An 18,508-nucleotide genomic window follows, 5' to 3' on the forward strand; every position below is an offset into this window, starting at 1 on the left:
TGCCGGTAATGTCAGAAATGAAAAGAGCATAAGTGTGTATGATATTACCTTTCAACCAACAGTTGAAGGCAGTCTTCAAGCTTACCCAACATAAATAAGCAAAGAAATGCAACATTGTTCTTCCCCTGCTCTTTAGCAAGAGTTGCAAGTTTTGATATTCCTTCAGCATCTCCTAAAGAAGAATATAGAAGCAGCAACCCACTCAAATCCATTGCATGCTTTAGACACTCCTCAGCCATTTCTAACTGCAACAACAGATGATAAAGTGAGCTGCAATCAAACAAGGGAGATACCCAACAACAATCACTACCAAATGTATCATTGGTTGTTAGAAGAATAAAATTAATAATCAACATCCTAATCATGCACCCGGATTAACAGAGTAGTTTGGAATGAAATTGAGTGGAAAAGGTAAAAGAATACTACTACACTCTGTTCTGAAGTTTTAATGAAGTAATCAGAGGGAATCCCCTCAACAATGTTTGGAAGTCACAATGGATTAAGAATTTAACTTCCATTACTGCCCTCTTAATAGTGTGCTTGCAACAAAAAGGTTAGAAGAATCACCAATAAAAGTCAAGGGAGCTGAAAGATATGTCAATGACATCAAAAAATATGACAGGGGAGTATTACATTCCAACCAAACTATAATTTGGCACTAACTGAAACTTCTGAACCCTCTTGCATCTGAGAAGCTGCTAGAAGGGCTACATCCATCGGTACACATGGCCATATTCAGCAGCATATCATCAGGGCACTCACATTAATAGATTTGAACATGGACACTTGGGAATGTAATTCAGTCAATTGTTAAAGGAACCACACTAAATTTGAAGATTAATTTGACAAAGAAAAAACACCTTTCCAGTAGATATAGCTAATTCTCCCAGCTGCTTCCATTTAGACTCACTCTGCACTTCTGTAGCAATACCCTGCAAATATAGAGGATGAATATTACTCACAACATAAACTGACAAACCAAATTCATTTAAACAAATAAAACAAAAAAATTAATTATTAAAGTTATAAAATTTTACAAGTGATATCTCTCTGCAGATACAAATGAACTTACCTTTGCAACCTCTAACCTTCCAAGTTGTATGGCTAGATCAAACCGATAGTCAGGGTCAGTTGCTACTTCAAGAGCATCTTCTATCATTCCTCGTGATTCCAGGAATCGAGCCACACTACCATAAAAACAAGCACATAATTGCAATTAAGCTGTTAATGCCATGTAAGCACCAAACTTTAGAACACAAGTCCTAGTCAACAATTAAATCAAAGGGACATGCAAAAGAACATGTAATATATAAGATCACAAATTAATATCATAAAAACGTCAAGCATGAGTAAATAAGCAAGCTCCATATGGTACTTAAGCCATGAAGTTTTCCCAACTAATAGACAGATCTTTTGGGTTGGACTCTTGTCATGGACCTAAATTATAAGAGCCAGTGCATGAAAATTATATAGGTATAGATTTTTCTAGGTAAATAGTATAACATTATTTTATAAAGCATAACTGTGTTAGAAAAAGCATTTCCTATTTTTAAAACATATCAAACATAATTTCCAAATGATAAAAGAAAACTAAATCATTCTGTTACCAAGTAACACAAAGTACCTATTATGATGCTCTTTAGGAATTGATGGTAAAACTTCATTGGCCCTTTCCAAATCACCACGCATCACAAGAGTCTTGTATTCAATCAAGCTTAAAAGCAGTGTGTATCCAATGACACTGAGAAAAACAATCAAGAAAAATAGTCAAGATCACGGCATTAAGAGATTTTAAATAATGAATATAAACGGTTCACTTACTTGAACTCTTTGTCTATCAAATATACCCTATTTTGACTGGCAAGATATCCCAACAAGTACATAGGACGGTCCAAATGAAACATTGTGGTTACCTAAATTCACAAAGATATGCATCAGCATACATACTAATTACTATGAACCTCTTATTCTCTTTATACAATAAATATCTTTTTCGATAAAAGAAAAAATCAAACAAGACAAAGAGAACATGACCACGAAGAGTTCAGAAAATATAATATGCAGTTCCTTTGAACCTAAGAGGGAAAAGAATTAATACCTCACCACCAACACAGTAATTAAGCCTCCATGAGGAGTTGTTGTAGATAAAACAATCCCCAACCCAGATCCCTGTCCTGACTCGTTCGCTTGTTTCATGAAGGAGCTCAAAGGCATCTTCAACACCTTGCTCATCTACAGGTCTTCCACTATCTAGATAAGATGCAACAACATCACGCTGCAACAGTGGAAGTTAAAACATTTATTGCGCTTCACCAGTAAAGTGCCACCAGACATTCATTCAACCAAAAATGTGAGAAAAAAATGCTCTTCAGAGAAAGCTATAATTGTAAGAAAAATATTAAGGGAATCAGAATCCTCACATTGTACTTCAGGATGTAGAATGATGTATCACTAGCAATCGTCACTAGATCACCACTATCAGCCCAGTAGAGATTCTGACTCAAGGAAAATTAACAAATTTAACATGGAATAGGAAGACAAACGAAGCAGAAAGATAGATGCCACCTCATGAAAGCACTTACTTTCACATTAACATCAATGCGACGAATCAACCTGCACTCAGCCCAGTCATAAAAGCAGATGAAATCATTTGAGCATATTGCTAGTACAGTGCCACCAAATACTCGTTCAGCTGAGAATGTTGGTCGGATACTCTTCTTTTCCTGGAATACACATAATTTGAACCCCAATTAATTTTCCCTAGATAAAACATACTTAATCTAGCAGACAACTAAAATAATGAGGACTTCGTAACCAAAAAAATAGAGGATTTTATTTTAGAGAAGCAAGTCTGGCAATATTTTAAAAACAAAAATCATCCTATATTGGAAGCACTGGAAGCAAATTCTCCGGTTGCTTGTCAAAATATGATTCTTTTGAGAAAAATTAATAGCCAGCATAATTTTTAAGACTCCTCATCACAAACAATATACCAATGACGGGATCCAGTTTGCATTCCCTTCTAAGAAATGTTGACAATATGTTGACTACACCACTTTCATCATCAAAAATTCAAAATATCAAATGATCGAGGAAATACGAACCTGGAAATTTTTGCTGAATATTTTAACCTTTGATGTACTTTCTCTCACAGCATATTCTCCATCAGTAGACCAAACAAATTCAAGTGCCGAACCAAATGACCTATTTCTCCATGCCAAAGCAGTGTATATAATATACTCACCATCACCACATACAACAACAAACCTTCCATTTGGATTGTGCCTTAAGCTCTGAATATTGAAAGCAAATCACTAGTAAGACCACCAGTCACAACATACATGAAGAAACAAACAAGTAGTGATGATAATTGAACCCAGAGGAATGGTTATTAATTTAAATATCGTTTCTTTATATATATATATATACACATTGAAGGCTACAAAGGAATAATTCCTTTAAAATATACCTGATGTAATATGAAAAATGTAAAACACATGAACCACAGAAATAAGCCAGGATGAACAGAGCAAAATGTATGATTTGCTAAATAATGTAAATATACTTGTTTCTTCTGCCAAGGATGGCATAATGTAAGCATAAATGATCATTAACAGCGAAAGAATGCAAAGTAATACTAGAAGAAGCATGTTTACTGACTTGTGGGTAGAGATCACAGGTGCCCAACTCCTTAACAGCCAAAGGTAGCCTTTCTCCATCAGCAATCTAAAAAACATAGTACTTGTGTATGTCAATGAAAAATGAGTTTTCACTTCTTGATTACATGTTATAGAGTAAAATTGCAAGAAATTGAGGTCATACCTCCACATCTGCCCCTACACTCCGTATGTTGACAGTCTGAATTTCATTATGCTTAGCCCAAATAATTTTACCACTGTTGTCCATGCTGGCCACGGGTTCTTCTCGACCAAGTTTGACCATAATAGTACCTTCATCGTAGCCAATCACAACCCTGGAGAGAAAGATGTTGTGGTAATGAGATCGGCTGAGAAGCTTGAAAAAGAAACAGTAAAGAAGATTTTCCTCTGTGGAGAGAATAAAGAAAACCAGATCACGTGACACATGACAAAAAACAAAAAAGTTTTTTCAAATCAGTTACGAAAACTTGCAGACCTTGCACTATTGCCCCAGTGAACATGGTTCATTCAAGTGCTTGTGAGGCTCCTAAATTACTTGTACAAATTTTATCCAAAAATGAAACTCACCTACGTGAACCCTTCAGGTAACTGATAGCCCAAACTCTTTCAAGACCATAGTTTAATGTATTCTCAAGCCTGCAAGCAGATTAAACAACCATAAAATTTATAACTTCCAGTCACAAGAATTAAAATTACATCCATATTCTCAAATATACTTCCAAGTGCAAACTACTTTTAGGAAAATCTTAAAGAGAAAGGGTTTAACATAGTAAAGGTAGTAAAAAATAGAAAATAGAAATAGAAAAATTAGACAACATTATCCAGTCTGCTAGTCACAACTTCAGCATTATCTATATCTGAAGTGAACATCAAATCTAGATATCATATTCACCAGAAGAACTCTTTCTAATATTTTGATGATAATGTCATAAAAGGATAGGTTAAGAAGCAACAAGTGAACAACAATATCATAAGTTTTGAAGGAAAAAAAGACAAACAGGCATAAGGCCTCATTCTTTAAGATAAAAAGTCAACCAGTGGCAAATTATTCAAGTTTCTTGCGAGAGTGATGACAATGAGATAAAAAAGCAAGAGGAATGTAACAAATGGAATATGATAACGATAAAGCTCACAACTCAGCACTCTGAATCTCAAATTACCTATACGTTGTTGAATGCCATATGCGCACTGTGCCATCCTCAGAGCCAGTAATGATTATAGGAAGATCGGGATGAAAGCATACAGCAGATACATTGTGTGTATGACCTTCAAGAGTCTGGACGCAACTTTTGGTCTGATAATCCCATACCTGTTACATAGATTTTCCCCATGTAATAATTCCTATCAACACAAGCATAAAGACAATAAAGCAAAGGGAAGAGTAAAGAAAACAGAAAATAGAGGGCAAACCTTGGCAGTGTGATCATCAGAACCAGTAATTAGATAAGGTTTGTCACCACCTGTGAAGTAATCCACACAATTTACTCCTTTCTGATGAGCATCCAATGTAAAATTGGGGTCAGGAGAGCCAAGGTTCCAAATCTGCCAAGGAACATAATAGCATTATGGCATTATATCATAAGTACATGGAAATAAATAAACAAAAAGTTGAAAACTGGTGAAAAAAGCACATGCATACCTTTATGGTGCGATCAAGAGATGCACTGGCAAAGGTGTTGGTGTCTTTAGGATTAAATGTAACTTGCATGATATAATGAGAATGTCCTTCAAATATCTGGGTACAGACCCAGCCCTTTTCCCAATCCCAAAGCTTAATGAGCATATCATCAGATGATGACAGCACATAAGGAAGGGTAGGATGAACTGCCACACACCTGATGTAATCTGTATGAGCTTCAAATACTTTAACTTTATCCATTGTGTTGTAATTATATACACGAATAAACATATCATCTGCTCCGGCAACAACCCACTGTCTGCGTGCAATAAACTTGGCTGATCTAACTGCAAAGTCATGCTGTTTATCAGTCCCATGAAATATACAAAGGAAAATTTTTAAGGTACTCAAATGGAATTGGCATGGTGAGTTGTCAAGCATTGATTGAATGCTGGATTAATGAAAAACATTTTAAAAAATCAATAGCCAATGATGTTTGATGACTCACCCTTGGTACCAATCCCTGGAAAAAAGATGGGTACCATAGAAATTTCCATACAGCTAAAGAAAATGGCTTCAAGAAACCAGTTAATAAAAATGAAACACAAACTGAAAAAAGTTCATGCACCTGGTAACTCAGTAACCTCAAAAGACTTGGCCATGGTCTGAAATAAAACCAAAGAAATTAATGTTAATCACACAAGTGAATCTCCATACAAACTAACGATCATCCAGTTGAAGCATAAAAGCTTGTGAAGGATTCAAAAATAGGAGCAGGAGTTGGAGACAGTCTCACTTCTTTTACTACCAATTATAAATGCATATAGAATGCATCAAAATGAATAAAATTAAAATTGATCATGGAGAGACCAGGACTCATGATAGAAAAATGATGATTATGCCTATCTCAGTACACCAGAAACACCAAAATACCATATAACAACATGCAGAATGTCCAAAACTATATACGGGTAAAAAATTTGGCCAATGTTGATTTTTTGGGGAATAACTCAAGTAAGAGGGGGAAAATCCCAAAGCCAAAGCTAACTTAAAATCCGTAATGCATGCAGTACAGCAAACTATGAAAACATGTCTCAAACAGAACAAATGAAAAAAGAATAAGAACATTCAGAGTATTAAAAAGAATGGAACTACATATGACAGAGGTGATAAGGCTCAAACCAGGCTAAGGATTGTTAATGTGTATAAGAAGGGAAAAAGGGGAGTTTGATTGAAATAGAATAACCAACTTACCTATTATACCCTTAGGTAGTTAAGCTTCTATAAATAGAAAGTTGTTAGGAGGTAGTTAGGCATTGAATCAGAGTGGGAATTCCAACTGATTGTGGAATCAGTGAGGTTGTGGATCATGGGATCCTTGTACACAGATATTTCTTCTTCTTCTTCTTACATCAATAAAATTCTCTATAGAACCCTAGCAGAATCCTATTGATTCTGGTTAGCGGCAATTCCTTTGAATCCTATCTCTTTAATTGCAATTCTTGATACCCGTGTTTATCACTGGTATCAGAGCACCGTTTCTGGTGCCTGAGGGGAGTGAGAACCACCATTGTTTCTGTCGCGATAGCTTATGGTTTCTACGTGAAGCATGTCACGAGAAAACGAGAATTGGGAGGAGATGAGACAAGAGAGAGAAGAGCTTCGGATGCGAGTGGAACTCAACGAGGCACGCACTAAGAAAACTGAAGAATTGCTAGAAGCGATAGCCTCGAAGCTAGGGATTTCAAGCGGTAATCAATCGGCAGAGAGGAGTAGCGAAAACGAGGAAGAGGTAGAGAGCCACAAATTTCATTCAAGTCATGATAAGTGGAGAAGACTTGAAATTCCAATCTTCTGCGGTGATGATGCACATGGTTGGGCGCAGAAATTTGAGAGATATTTTGCTATGCGAGCCATCACAGAGGAGGAGAGGATGCAAGCAACGATGGTGGCCCTTGATGGGAAGACCCTGAGCTGGTTCCAGTGGTGGGAACGAAGCAATCCCTCACCCACGTGGAGTAGCTTCAAGATAGCAGTCGTAAGGCATTTTCAACCCTCTATGATACAAAATCCCTTTGAACTATTGTTGTCCTTAAAACAAGAGGGTAGTGTGGAAGCATACGTGGAAGAATTTGAGAAGTATGCAGGGGCTTTGCAAGAAATCAATCAAGATTTTGTAAGGGGAATCTTCCTAAATGGGTTGAAAGAGGAGGTGAGGATAGAGGTGAGGTTGTATGAGTTGGGAATCTTGCCTGAAGTGAAACAAAAAGCCATACTCATTGAGCATAAGAATACAGTGATGAATAGGAGACCTAGTGGGAGTTATGCTAAGTCTGGGATTCTATACAAGAGCCAAACTTACAGCAGGGTGGTATCATTGGGTCATCATCAGTTGGTAGTGTGGTTGGTAGTGCTAGAACTGTTCAAGAAGTTGATAGTTCCAAAAACAGAGGGGAGTATAGGAGGCTTACCAGTTGAGATGAGGGAGAAAAGGAAAAAGGGACTTTGCTTCAAATGTGATGAACCCTTCACTAGGGATCACATTTGTAAAAATAAACAACTAAGGATGCTCATTCTTAGTGAGGAGGAGGAGTCAGAAGGGGAATTAGAGGTGGGGCCAGAGCAGGATGTCCTCAATTTCTTGCAATTATCCCTTTACTCTATGAAGGGGTTCACTTCCACCAAGTCTTGGAAAATTGAGGGGACTTTGGGAAGTAGATCAGTAGTAGTGATGATTGATTGTGGAGCCTCACATAATTTCATAGCCAAGGAGGTACTGGATAGTATGAATCTGAAGGTGCAAGAGACTAAAGCCTATATGGTGGAGGTTGGGGATGGACATAAGGTGAAATCTTAGGGGAAATGCTCACAACTCAAACTGACTCTTAAAGGGTTAAAGGTGATTCAGGACTTTTACCTCTTTGGGTTGAAAGGAGTCGATTTGGTGCTGAGTATTGAATGGCTAGCAGGGTTGGGTGAGGTCAGTGCTGACTTTGGGAAATTGATTCTAAACATCAAGTAGGCAGGGTCCACATTTACCTTGGTGGGAGATCCTACTTTGACCAGGACATAATTATCTTTGGGGGCCCTCATGCAGGTACTTATGGAAGAAGGGGAGGGCCTAATGGTCCAGTGTGACACTCATCAACATTCTCAGGCTGAAGAGGTTGTGCCAATAAAACTGCAACAGGTGCTATTCCAGTATCAAGATGTTTTTCATGATCCTCAGGGGCTCCCACCCTCAATAAGACATGACCATGCCGCCATTCACTCACTTGAAGGAGGAAACTGAGGTACCTAATATCAGGCCTTACAGGTGTCCACATTATCAGAAGGCTGAAATTGAAAGGTTGGTGGCTGAGATGATGGTTGCAGGGGTAATTAGACCTAGCATTAGTCCTTACTCTAGCCCTATTATTCTAGTAAAGAAAAAGGATGAGGGATGGAGGTTTTGTGTAGACTATAGGACACTTAACAAAATTATTGTGTCAAATAAGTTCCCTATTCCGTTGGTTGAGGAACTACTTGTTGAACTAAGGGGTGCTAGGGTGTTCTCTAAGTTAGACCTCAAATCAGGCTATCATCAGATAAGGATGAAGGAGGAAGATGTTGAGAAGACAGCCTTTAGAACTCATGAGGGACACTATGAGTTCTTGGTCATGCCATTTGGGTTGACCAATGCCCCCTCTATCTTTCAGTCATTGATGAATGAGATCCTAAAACCTTATTTGAGGAAGTTTGCTCTAGTTTTCTTTGATGACATTCTAGTGTATAGTTCTGATTTGGAGGCTCATGGCCAACACTTGCAAACTGTTTTGGCCAGAATAGTATTGAGTACCTAGGTCACATCATTTTTTAGAAGGGGGTATCTGTTGACTTATCTAAGGTGGAGGATATGATGACTTGGCCTCAACCTACCAACATCAAGAGCTCAAGGGGATTCCTAGGCCTTACTGGATATTACAGAAAGTTTGTCCAAAACTATAGGAATATTGCTAAACCACTAACTGAATTGCTACAAAATGACTCATTCAGTTGGACTCCTGAAGCTACTACTGCCTTTGAAGAGTTTTAGAAAGCTATGACCATAGTTGACAAGATCGAGATCTTACGTAAGATCGGAAGGGTAGATGAAAACGTAAAACGTGTTGTCGTAATACGAATCGTAAGATCCTACCAAATATTAATTTTTTTAGACATACATATACACAGGATAATAAAATCTTCAACTTTCTCCATTGTCGGCTTTAAATAACAAAATTAACAAGTAGATCTATGCACTGGCAGTATAAAGATTTTTACAATATCAACACATCATCCACCATTGATTTGCATTACTTTTGTTTGAGAGTCAGTGGTGGTTAACAAATCAATGGTGAATGATTTGATGACAGTGTAAAAAATTCTTACACTATCAGTGTATACACGTTAAATCCTAAACTTAAACTTCCAACATCAAAATATATGCATACAAAAGTATAAAGTCCCACATAATCGCAAAACTAACATATCAACATAATCAACTAAAGTGTTTGATAACAAAAAACACCAACAAGTATCAGAACCTATAGCTACGCGGTGTTTTAGGTGGAAACTTCATGTTTTATGTAACCTACACTTATATTGTAATAGTATGTATATAGAATGGGAACAAAAGTCAATCTGAGTGTTGACAGTGACATATATAAAACAAAATTTAACAAAAGCATAACACAAAAAATTACATAAAAAAGAGAGAGAACATAACAAAGACAACGAAATGAACACCATTTTTCTGTCATTACACATTACAACATAAAAGAGAAAAAGAACATCACTTTAGAGAGAATAAGGAAAACAATTATGTTGAAGATGAAGATGATAATAAGGAAAAGTCTTGAAAATGAAGTCTTTGAGAGCTTCTGGTTGTGGTTATAACTTATACTTCTATTCTGGTTATGGTTTGTTTGTTATTTAGAAATTTAGGGGTTAGAAGAATATTTGGCGTATCAAATGATTTTGGACCATAGGTTTCCCATTATATATGGGTTTAAAAGATGAAGATTTTTTAATTTAGGGTTGTTGCCATAAAACAGAAAATCACAACGAGTCAGCGATTTTAAGATCCTGTGATCTTCCCCTGGCGATCTCACTAATGGTGGTGAGATCACAGTCAGAGTGGGCATGCGACTCTCTAGCTCTTGAAAACTCGTAAGATCTACCGATTCTACGAGTTAAATCGTGATCTTAACTACTATGGCTATGACCATCCTACCCTTACTAGTTGTCCCTAATTTTGACAAGGAGTTTGTAATATAAACAAATGTATCTAGCAAGGGGTTAGGGGCAGTCTTGATGCAGGAGGGGAGGCCACTAGCTTTTTGGAGTCAAGGTTTGTCCTTAAGGGCACAACAAAAATCTGTCTATGAGAGGGAATTGATGGCATTGGTTCAGGCCATCCAAAAGTGGAGGCATTATGTGGTAGGAAGGCATTTTATTATAAAAACAGATCAGAAGAGTCTCAAGTTTTTAACTGGGTAGAGGCTTTTCTCTGATGAGCAATTCAAATAGGCAGTTAAGTTGGTGGTATTAGATTTTGATATCCAATACAAACCAGGGAGTGAAAACTCTGTGGCTGATGCCCTCTCCAGGAAACTTATGTACTCTGCCATCTCAATTATTAGTAGTGAAGAGGTAGACCTATGGAATCAAGAATTGCAATAGGATTCTAAATGGAAGAGGATCTTTCAAGAATTGACAGTGGCCCCTAATTCACATCCTGATTTTGAGTTGAGGAAAGGGTTTCTCTACTATAAGGGAAGGTTGGTCTTGTCTAAGTCATCCAACAGAATTCCTATCATTATGGCTGAGTGCCATGAGACTCCTATGGGAGGCCATTCTGGCCATTTCAGAATCTACACAAGGATTTCTAACTTCCTGTTTTGGGAGGGGATGAGGTCGGATATTAAGAGTTTTGTGGAAGATTGTGAGGTGTGCCAAAGAAACAAATACTCTACTTTGGCCCTTGCTGGGTTATTACAGCCTATTCCCATACCTCAAGAAGTATGGATGGATATTTCTATGGACCTCATGGGAGGATTACCTAAGGTTAAAGGTAAGGATACTATTGTTGTGGTGGTGGATAGGTTGTCAAAGTATGCTCATATGTTTGTTATGGGTCATCCTTACTCAGCAAAGGATGTAGATACCCTGTTTCTGAAAGAGGTGGTTAAGCTACATGGTTTTCCTACTACTATAATTTCTGACAGAGACTCTGTGTTTCTCAATCAGTTCTGGAAGGGAATATTCAGGGTGGTTGGTACTCAACTCAAATTTAGCACATCATATCATCCCCAAACTGATGGGCAGACTGAGGTGGTTAATAGATGCTTGGAAACCTACCTCAGGTGTTTTGTGGGACCAAGGCCTAAACAATGGTTAGATTGGCTTTCCTGGGCAGAGTTCTGGTTCAACTCTAACTACAACAGTTCAGCTGGGATGACACCCTTTAAAGCCTTATATGGAAGGGAAGCACCCACACTCTTGAAGGCAGGGGCTATTCCCTCTAAGGTGGATGAGGTCAATAGGATGTTTTCTCAGAGGGATGGGGTATTGGAAAAACTGAAGGAGAATTTGTTGAAGGCCAGAATGTGATGAAACAGCAAGCAGATAAGTACAGGTGAGCTTTGAAATTTGAGTTGAAAGATTGGGTATATCTCAAATTGCAACCATACAAGCTCAAGTCATTGGCCAAACGACCATATGCTAAGCTAGCCCCAAAATATTATGGTCCTTACCAAGTGATTGAGAAGGTGGGACCTGTTGCTTATAAGTTAGCATTACTCCTTCATGCTAAGATCCACCAAGTGTTCCATGTGTCATTACTAAAGAAGGCCTTAAAACCCCAACAATAGCCTCAACCCCTACCTCCAATGTTGAATGAAGAGTTGGAATTAGAGGTCATCCCAGAAGACATCATTGATCAGAGGGAAGATACTCGGGGGAATGTGGAGGTACTGGTCAAGTGGAAGGATCTTCCTAATCATGACTACACATGGGAGGACACAACTACCCTACAAGCAAGATTTCCAGATTTTCAACTTGAGTACAAGTTGATTCTTTTAGGGAAGGGTATTGATAAGGCTCAAACCAGGCCAAGGATTGTTAATGTGTATAAAAGGGGGAAAAGGGGAGTTTGGTTGAAATAGAATAACCAACTTACCTATTATACCCTTAGGTAGTTAGGTAGTTAAGCTTCTATAAATAGAAAGTTGTTAGGAGGTAGTTAGGCATTGAATCAGAGTGGGAATTCCAACTGATTGTGGAATCAGTGAGGGTGTGGATCGTGGGATCCTTGTACACAGACATTTCTTCTTCTTTTTACATCAATAAAATTCTCTATAAAACCCTTGCAGAATCCTATTGATTCTGGTTAGGGACAATTCCTTTGAATCTTATCTCTTTAATTGCAATTCTTTAAATAACTCAAGTAAGAGGGGAAAATCCCAAAGCCAAAGCTATCCACATCAATTTACAATGGTATAAATTTCACAAAACTACACCATCTAAATCTACTTTGGAGTATGAAACGCTATCTTAAATTCTAACAAATCTTTAATGCAACAGATCACTACTTAAGCCATTCTATTCTCTTTTACTTTCTTTTGGAATGGGATGCTATACAGACTGACCATACAGTAACTAACTAACTATTGATACTGGTCAAAACTTGCTGCATATATCAAGCCCAACTCTTCCTAATTTATACATTATGTTAATCAATCATGTTGCACACACTCCTTTTTGTTGCTTAAGCGTCCATGTGTTTACAGTTACACACATGGACTATGCCAAACAACACAAGGTAGACATCCCCAAACTAGAGCCATAATTCTGAATTTGACTATTAATATGGGTTAATTAGAACCAATGAATGCAAGAGAGAGAGAGAGGGATACAAAATTATTCTACATATCATAACAAGTTAGAAATTTAAAATGATTAAGTTTTTACGAAGTACAATTTATCTTTAACTTAATATATGTGTAGAACTATATAAATCGGAACATTTTCGTAGAGAAAAACATTTTGAACAATGTTTTTTGAGTAATATAAGTATACACTATTGTTTTTTCTAATAAAGAAATAGAATGTGACTGCTTCAAATTTGAAGGAAGCCATAACAAATAAGCTCCCTAATTTGTGAACCAGCAGCTCATTGCATATAGGGACGGTGCAAGAGGTCACTTGTTTGGAGATCAACGAACAAACACCCGTGTCTGACTCAAGTGCCAACGTATATGAATCCACCATAACATTTCTGAATTAGGTATATGTTAAAACAATATGCAACATTTCAATTATAAAAAAATTGACATGCCTGAGACTGGTAGTTCCAGATGCACACAGTTCCAGAGTATAGACTTGCAAGAATCCTGCATTAATAATGGTATGTCATACAATTCAGCAAAATGTCCAATTATCAACTATCATCAATCTTCATAATCTCCACAGTGACAAACTAAAGTCAATGGTAGGATGGTATTCTCATAGAGCACAAACCACCATTAGTGACAAATTCTCACAAACTATCCTTATAGATGCCACACTTGAGAAACACTAAATGAAGGAATTTGTTATTTAAAGTCATACCATACAGTTGTTTGGTGTTGTAATTGTAATTAATATATAGCAATGGTACCAACAAGGTATTGGTCTAGTGGTATAAGGCCTCACTAGATCCCCAAGATGACCAAAAGGTCAATGGGAGCGACACTTGTTGGAAGGGACAATCACGTACCCCGAAAGGGATTAGTTCCTTACCCTTTGAGATACCCATGGTAGTACCCAAAAAATATATAGCAATGGCATTGGCAGGTAATAAAAGAATGCCAGCAATCTCAATAAGATGGCAATGTTTTCTTTCGGTTATGCCGTTTTGTTGTGGTATACAAGGACAACTACATTGACAATTGATGATTCATGCCATGTGATGTCATACAAGAATAAGGTGGCAGAAAAATACTCTTCTTGCATCATCCTCATTTAAAATATGAATGCCCCAATTGAGTGAGAATTTTGAAACAAAACTTGTAAATATATCAAATAACTTAATGATCTTTCACTAAAGAAAAATTTCAAATGCACCTTGAGAAATCAACACTGAAAGTAACAAAGTATGTACAACTTGAGACAGAAGTTAAGTGACACTGCCAACCCCCCAACTCCTGAATGAACAATACCAAAAAGACGTTCCATCTCACAAATATATTTACAATACTAGAAAAGGTAATTAGCACAAACATGTTTTCTAATCTGACAGTGACACAACTCGCACTGGAAAGCCAGTATCAGACTTCCTTGTCATAAAATAACTCTAAAGACAAAATCACACAGCACAGCAAAGGAAAAGAGATTACCATGGTTCTGTTGGATGTAAATCCACAGATTTTACTCTTTCCGATCTTTGCGCAAGCTTTCGCTGAACATATATTACAAAAAAGCGTCAGTTTTATCAACTAAAAATCAGCGCTGTGCTTGGTTACCAGGAAATCTAATTCAAACAAAAATCAATAAAACATTCTCTCCGCAACCAAACACAATAAACCTTGGCTCAAAAGACAAAAAGCTAAACATATGCACTATGATTCGCTGCTAAGCAATCTAACACATAGTTACATGGTTCTCTCATTTAGCCTAAATATCGTGTACAGGTTCGGCATACCGCATACCACAACCGGGCTCCATATAAAAGAAGTGTTGTACTAATAATTTAAAAAGTGATAAACATGATAAAACTGGTAGTGCGAACCATGTAACTATGAAGTCTAACACACACGAATCAAACATTTTATAAGCAACCAAACACAAAATAAGCAACAAATCGAAAGCATAAGTACCTTGATTTCGAGTCTGAGAGGCTGCAAAAACAAGTAACAAAACGAGTGAATTATTATTAGATCCCATAGAAATATTGAAAATCAAATAAAGCAAAAATCAATAGCCTCGCATTTTGAAAAAATAATAATTGAAATAGTAGAGAGCGTAATGAGAAGGAAAAAAATGAAATGGAATGGAGATAGATTCAGATCTAAGGTTGTTAAGAAAGTTGAAGCGTTTTTGGCGAAAGAAGAGATCAAAGAAGAAGATTACCATTTTGTAGAGTTTGAAGAAGAAATTGAAGAAGTTAGGTTTTGAAAATGAAGAGCCCAAAAGATAGTGCTCACAGAGAAAATAAGGAACCAAATGGTTCTGTTGTGAATATGAATGAAGATGATAATGAGGGAGTGTTTCAAATTACTACAATGCCACTGTATGGAACAATATTATATCATTTTCTTGTATAATTCATAATTACTAAGAGAAAAAAAGAAGTATACACCAATGTAAGAGTTTTCAATTATATTTGATTTTTCATAAAAAGTAATTCAAATAAAGGGTACATGATACATTGATGTGCATAATTCTTTACACGTAAATGCATCAATAACACACTCTTAAACTAATCTCTTCATGAATATTTGGCATTTTTCTTCTTCTTAACTAGTGTTAGCTGACAGTATGTTTGATTAGTATATCATTTTTATTTATTAGAGTAATTATAATATTTTTCATTTTTTACTATTTTTAGAGATATAAGTGTAGGATAGATGGAATGATATGAAACGAAAGGGAAAAAGTAAATTACCATAATGGAATAGAATGACAGTGTTGAATTATTTGACAAAATAACTTTAAGAGGAGTATTGTTTAGATATTTTACGTTATATAGTGATATATTTCAAATATTTTTGTGTGATACATCTTACGAATATATAAATATTATAGCTCAATTTAAATTTTTTCATCTTCATATTTATTTCTATTTTTAATATATCCGTATCTATCTGCATCAATATTGTGTCTGATATTTATGTCAAAGTCGTTACATTATTACTAATACTAATAAAATATAACATATTTAACTATACACCGTAATAAATTTGGGTAAAAGTAAAATCCTCAAAAAACATTAGTTAGTCAAAGTAACTTATTTCAGAGAAAATTTGAAGTGCTGAATTTGGTCGTTAGATACTTGTTGCTTGTAAGCTCCACCTTTTTTTGAAAAAAATGTAACTTTCATAGTAGATTCAAATATATTATGTGAAACATCAAATTACTAAAAGTAATATCTTCCAAAAATAAAACATCATCCTGATTGGTTGTTTTGGCAAATAAAAAAAACAAAAACCTTCATATATAATAAAAAAGAATACATAATCATATCACTAATATAAGCAAATCAAAAGAACAAAAACACCTTGCTCACAATTTACACAAACAAACTATCCCATTAGTATGAAGAGTTTAAACATATGTGATACCAATATAAAGTTTTTTATATAATTAGTATATTATTTATCATTTATGTGTATTACTTTTAATAGTAATTAACACATTGATGATAAATAATACATTAAGAAAATGAAAACTCTTAGGTAAAAAAAACTCCTATAAGAGTACATATATCAAACACTCACATTAATTATATTATTATCATGTGGAAACACCAAAAACGCATTCTCCTATATCTTGAAAACCCAGCTTGTTTGGACATGTCCCCTAAATCCTCGCGGGTTGTCCAATTTTCTCCAACCATTATCACTCTTCACATCAAACACAAAACTCATATGTTCTTCACCATACCCACTTGATCCAATCACCAAAATTGCTCCATCAAATGCTTTAATATGTGCCACATGGCGTATCTCAGGTGGAAGTGTGGCTATCTTTTGTCCCGCGAAATCCTTGATTGTCGTCATTAACCCGCCATCAGAGCAAATATAAATTCTCTCATCACCATCACCATAATCGTCAACTAATGTCAATAGACATGTGGCACAATCCAAGAACCCTTCCAAAGTGCTCCATTGCCACGTGGCAAAATCAAATACCTCCGCACTCCTCCCAAATTGCCCTTGCGACTCCGTAGGATAACCACCAACAACATAAAGCCTCCCACCACGAAACATCGCCTTGCACTCATCATGCTCTGACGTCATGTTCGGAAGAGATACCCATAAGTCAGACATCACATCATATGCCAACACGGACTTTAGCGCATTCTTATCATCATCATGACCACCAGCCACAAAAACTATTCCTTGAGGGTCAGACACACAACCAAAAAAACTACGCCCCACACCTGGCATGTGGGACCCACACCTCCACTCCGCCGTCAACATGTTATAAATAAAAACAGAATTAGAAGCATTCCACGAAATCCGGTCCAGACCGCCAATTAAAACAAGATCCGGTCCAATACCAGCCAACTGGCAAAACATTGGTAAACCGGATTCGAACCCGGGTGGCGGTGGCAACTCGCTCCATTTACCCGTTTCCGGTTCAAACACACTTAGAAAATAAACCAGGTTCGACATGGGTTTTGTTGAACCGGTTCTAGACTTCTCCGGTTCAGTTCGTGTTTGAACCATGATAAGGATTTTCTGGGCATGCCCCGTGCTCCGCCGCTGACGGCGAAAAACCGGTGACTCAATCTCCGTCTTCCACCCTTTACACACCGATGCTACCGTCGGGAACTGCTGGTACGAAATTCGAATCAGACACTCTCTGGCTATGTCCTCCGGTAAACCCAAAATCAGATCCATCGCAGAACAAAGAGAAATTGTGGGAAACGAAAATCAAGAGAGTATTCACAAAACTAGTGAACACCCATTAATTTAAAAAGCAGAAAGAGAAGATCTTCATGATCAAGTTTGGAACTTGATCGAAGATGATCATAAATAACGTGGTTGAGACTTTAGAAGTAGATGAGTTTTTCTATTTTTAGTGAAAATGAAAACAGAAAGTTTGTGAGGATTTGTGGGGTTGTGGTCTTGTGTTGGGATTTATAAAGGTGTGATAGTGGCACATAGGGCCAGGGGTTTGGGATAAGTTGAGGAGGAAAAAACAACCGATGTTCTAGAAGGTTTTTGAAGTTTGAGGGAGTTTTTGTATTTTGATTGAAATACCACAAAGTAAAATTGCCATAAAAATATGGTATATGGACTAAAGTGATAAGTTTTGAGTAAAAAAAATAATGGGTGTGAAGTAAGATTGAATATAGAATACAATATTAGTTGAATGACGTCTCACTTCATTTCAGTTCGATAAGCGTGTGTTATGTATGAAATTCGATTCAAGGTCAAAACGAATTATATTTTGAGCTCAAAATCAGTTTGATTGAAGTTTATAAGTTGTTTTATTCAACTCA

General features: G+C 36.6%; 3 protein-coding genes across 4 annotated transcripts in view; 1 reads left to right on the forward strand and 2 right to left on the reverse strand.

Annotated features, from left to right (window-relative positions):
• Window positions 1-741, forward strand: part of LOC109333953 (MAR-binding filament-like protein 1) — a 31,580-nt gene extending 30,839 nt beyond the window's left edge. Inside the window, exon 6 of the mRNA XM_019569537.1 lies at window positions 382-741. Within this exon, the coding sequence (XP_019425082.1) occupies window positions 382-396 (15 nt within the window). The 3' untranslated portion in view covers window positions 397-741. The remainder of the gene's footprint in view (window positions 1-381) is intronic.
• The window catches only part of LOC109333945 (coatomer subunit beta'-2-like), a 17,195-nt gene extending 1,644 nt beyond the window's left edge, over window positions 1-15,551 (reverse strand). For both annotated transcript variants that reach the window (XM_019569532.1, XM_019569526.1), the window contains exons 1-20: window positions 15,409-15,551; window positions 15,156-15,176; window positions 14,676-14,737; window positions 13,637-13,691; window positions 5,906-5,942; window positions 5,299-5,624; window positions 5,070-5,201; window positions 4,820-4,968; window positions 4,227-4,295; window positions 3,823-3,973; window positions 3,661-3,726; window positions 3,105-3,293; window positions 2,583-2,723; window positions 2,421-2,495; window positions 2,099-2,275; window positions 1,822-1,913; window positions 1,625-1,741; window positions 1,073-1,187; window positions 861-932; window positions 49-245 (exon numbers count right to left, since the gene is read on the reverse strand). In XM_019569532.1, coding sequence (XP_019425077.1) covers window positions 49-245; window positions 861-932; window positions 1,073-1,187; window positions 1,625-1,741; window positions 1,822-1,913; window positions 2,099-2,275; window positions 2,421-2,495; window positions 2,583-2,723; window positions 3,105-3,293; window positions 3,661-3,726; window positions 3,823-3,973; window positions 4,227-4,295; window positions 4,820-4,968; window positions 5,070-5,201; window positions 5,299-5,624; window positions 5,906-5,942; window positions 13,637-13,691; window positions 14,676-14,737; window positions 15,156-15,176; window positions 15,409-15,411 — 2,246 coding nt within the window. In that variant the 5' untranslated portion in view covers window positions 15,412-15,551. The remainder of the gene's footprint in view (window positions 1-48; window positions 246-860; window positions 933-1,072; window positions 1,188-1,624; window positions 1,742-1,821; window positions 1,914-2,098; window positions 2,276-2,420; window positions 2,496-2,582; window positions 2,724-3,104; window positions 3,294-3,660; window positions 3,727-3,822; window positions 3,974-4,226; window positions 4,296-4,819; window positions 4,969-5,069; window positions 5,202-5,298; window positions 5,625-5,905; window positions 5,943-13,636; window positions 13,692-14,675; window positions 14,738-15,155; window positions 15,177-15,408) is intronic.
• On the reverse strand, window positions 16,727-18,129 carry LOC109333978 (F-box/kelch-repeat protein At1g80440-like). The gene has a single exon (XM_019569560.1). It carries the CDS (start codon window positions 17,901-17,903, stop codon window positions 16,821-16,823), a length of 1,083 nt encoding a protein of 360 aa, XP_019425105.1. The 5' UTR covers window positions 17,904-18,129; the 3' UTR covers window positions 16,727-16,820.

Source organism: Lupinus angustifolius, chromosome LG02 (genome assembly GCF_001865875.1).
Source record: "Lupinus angustifolius cultivar Tanjil chromosome LG02, LupAngTanjil_v1.0, whole genome shotgun sequence".
NCBI classification, from domain to species: domain Eukaryota; kingdom Viridiplantae; phylum Streptophyta; class Magnoliopsida; order Fabales; family Fabaceae; genus Lupinus; species Lupinus angustifolius.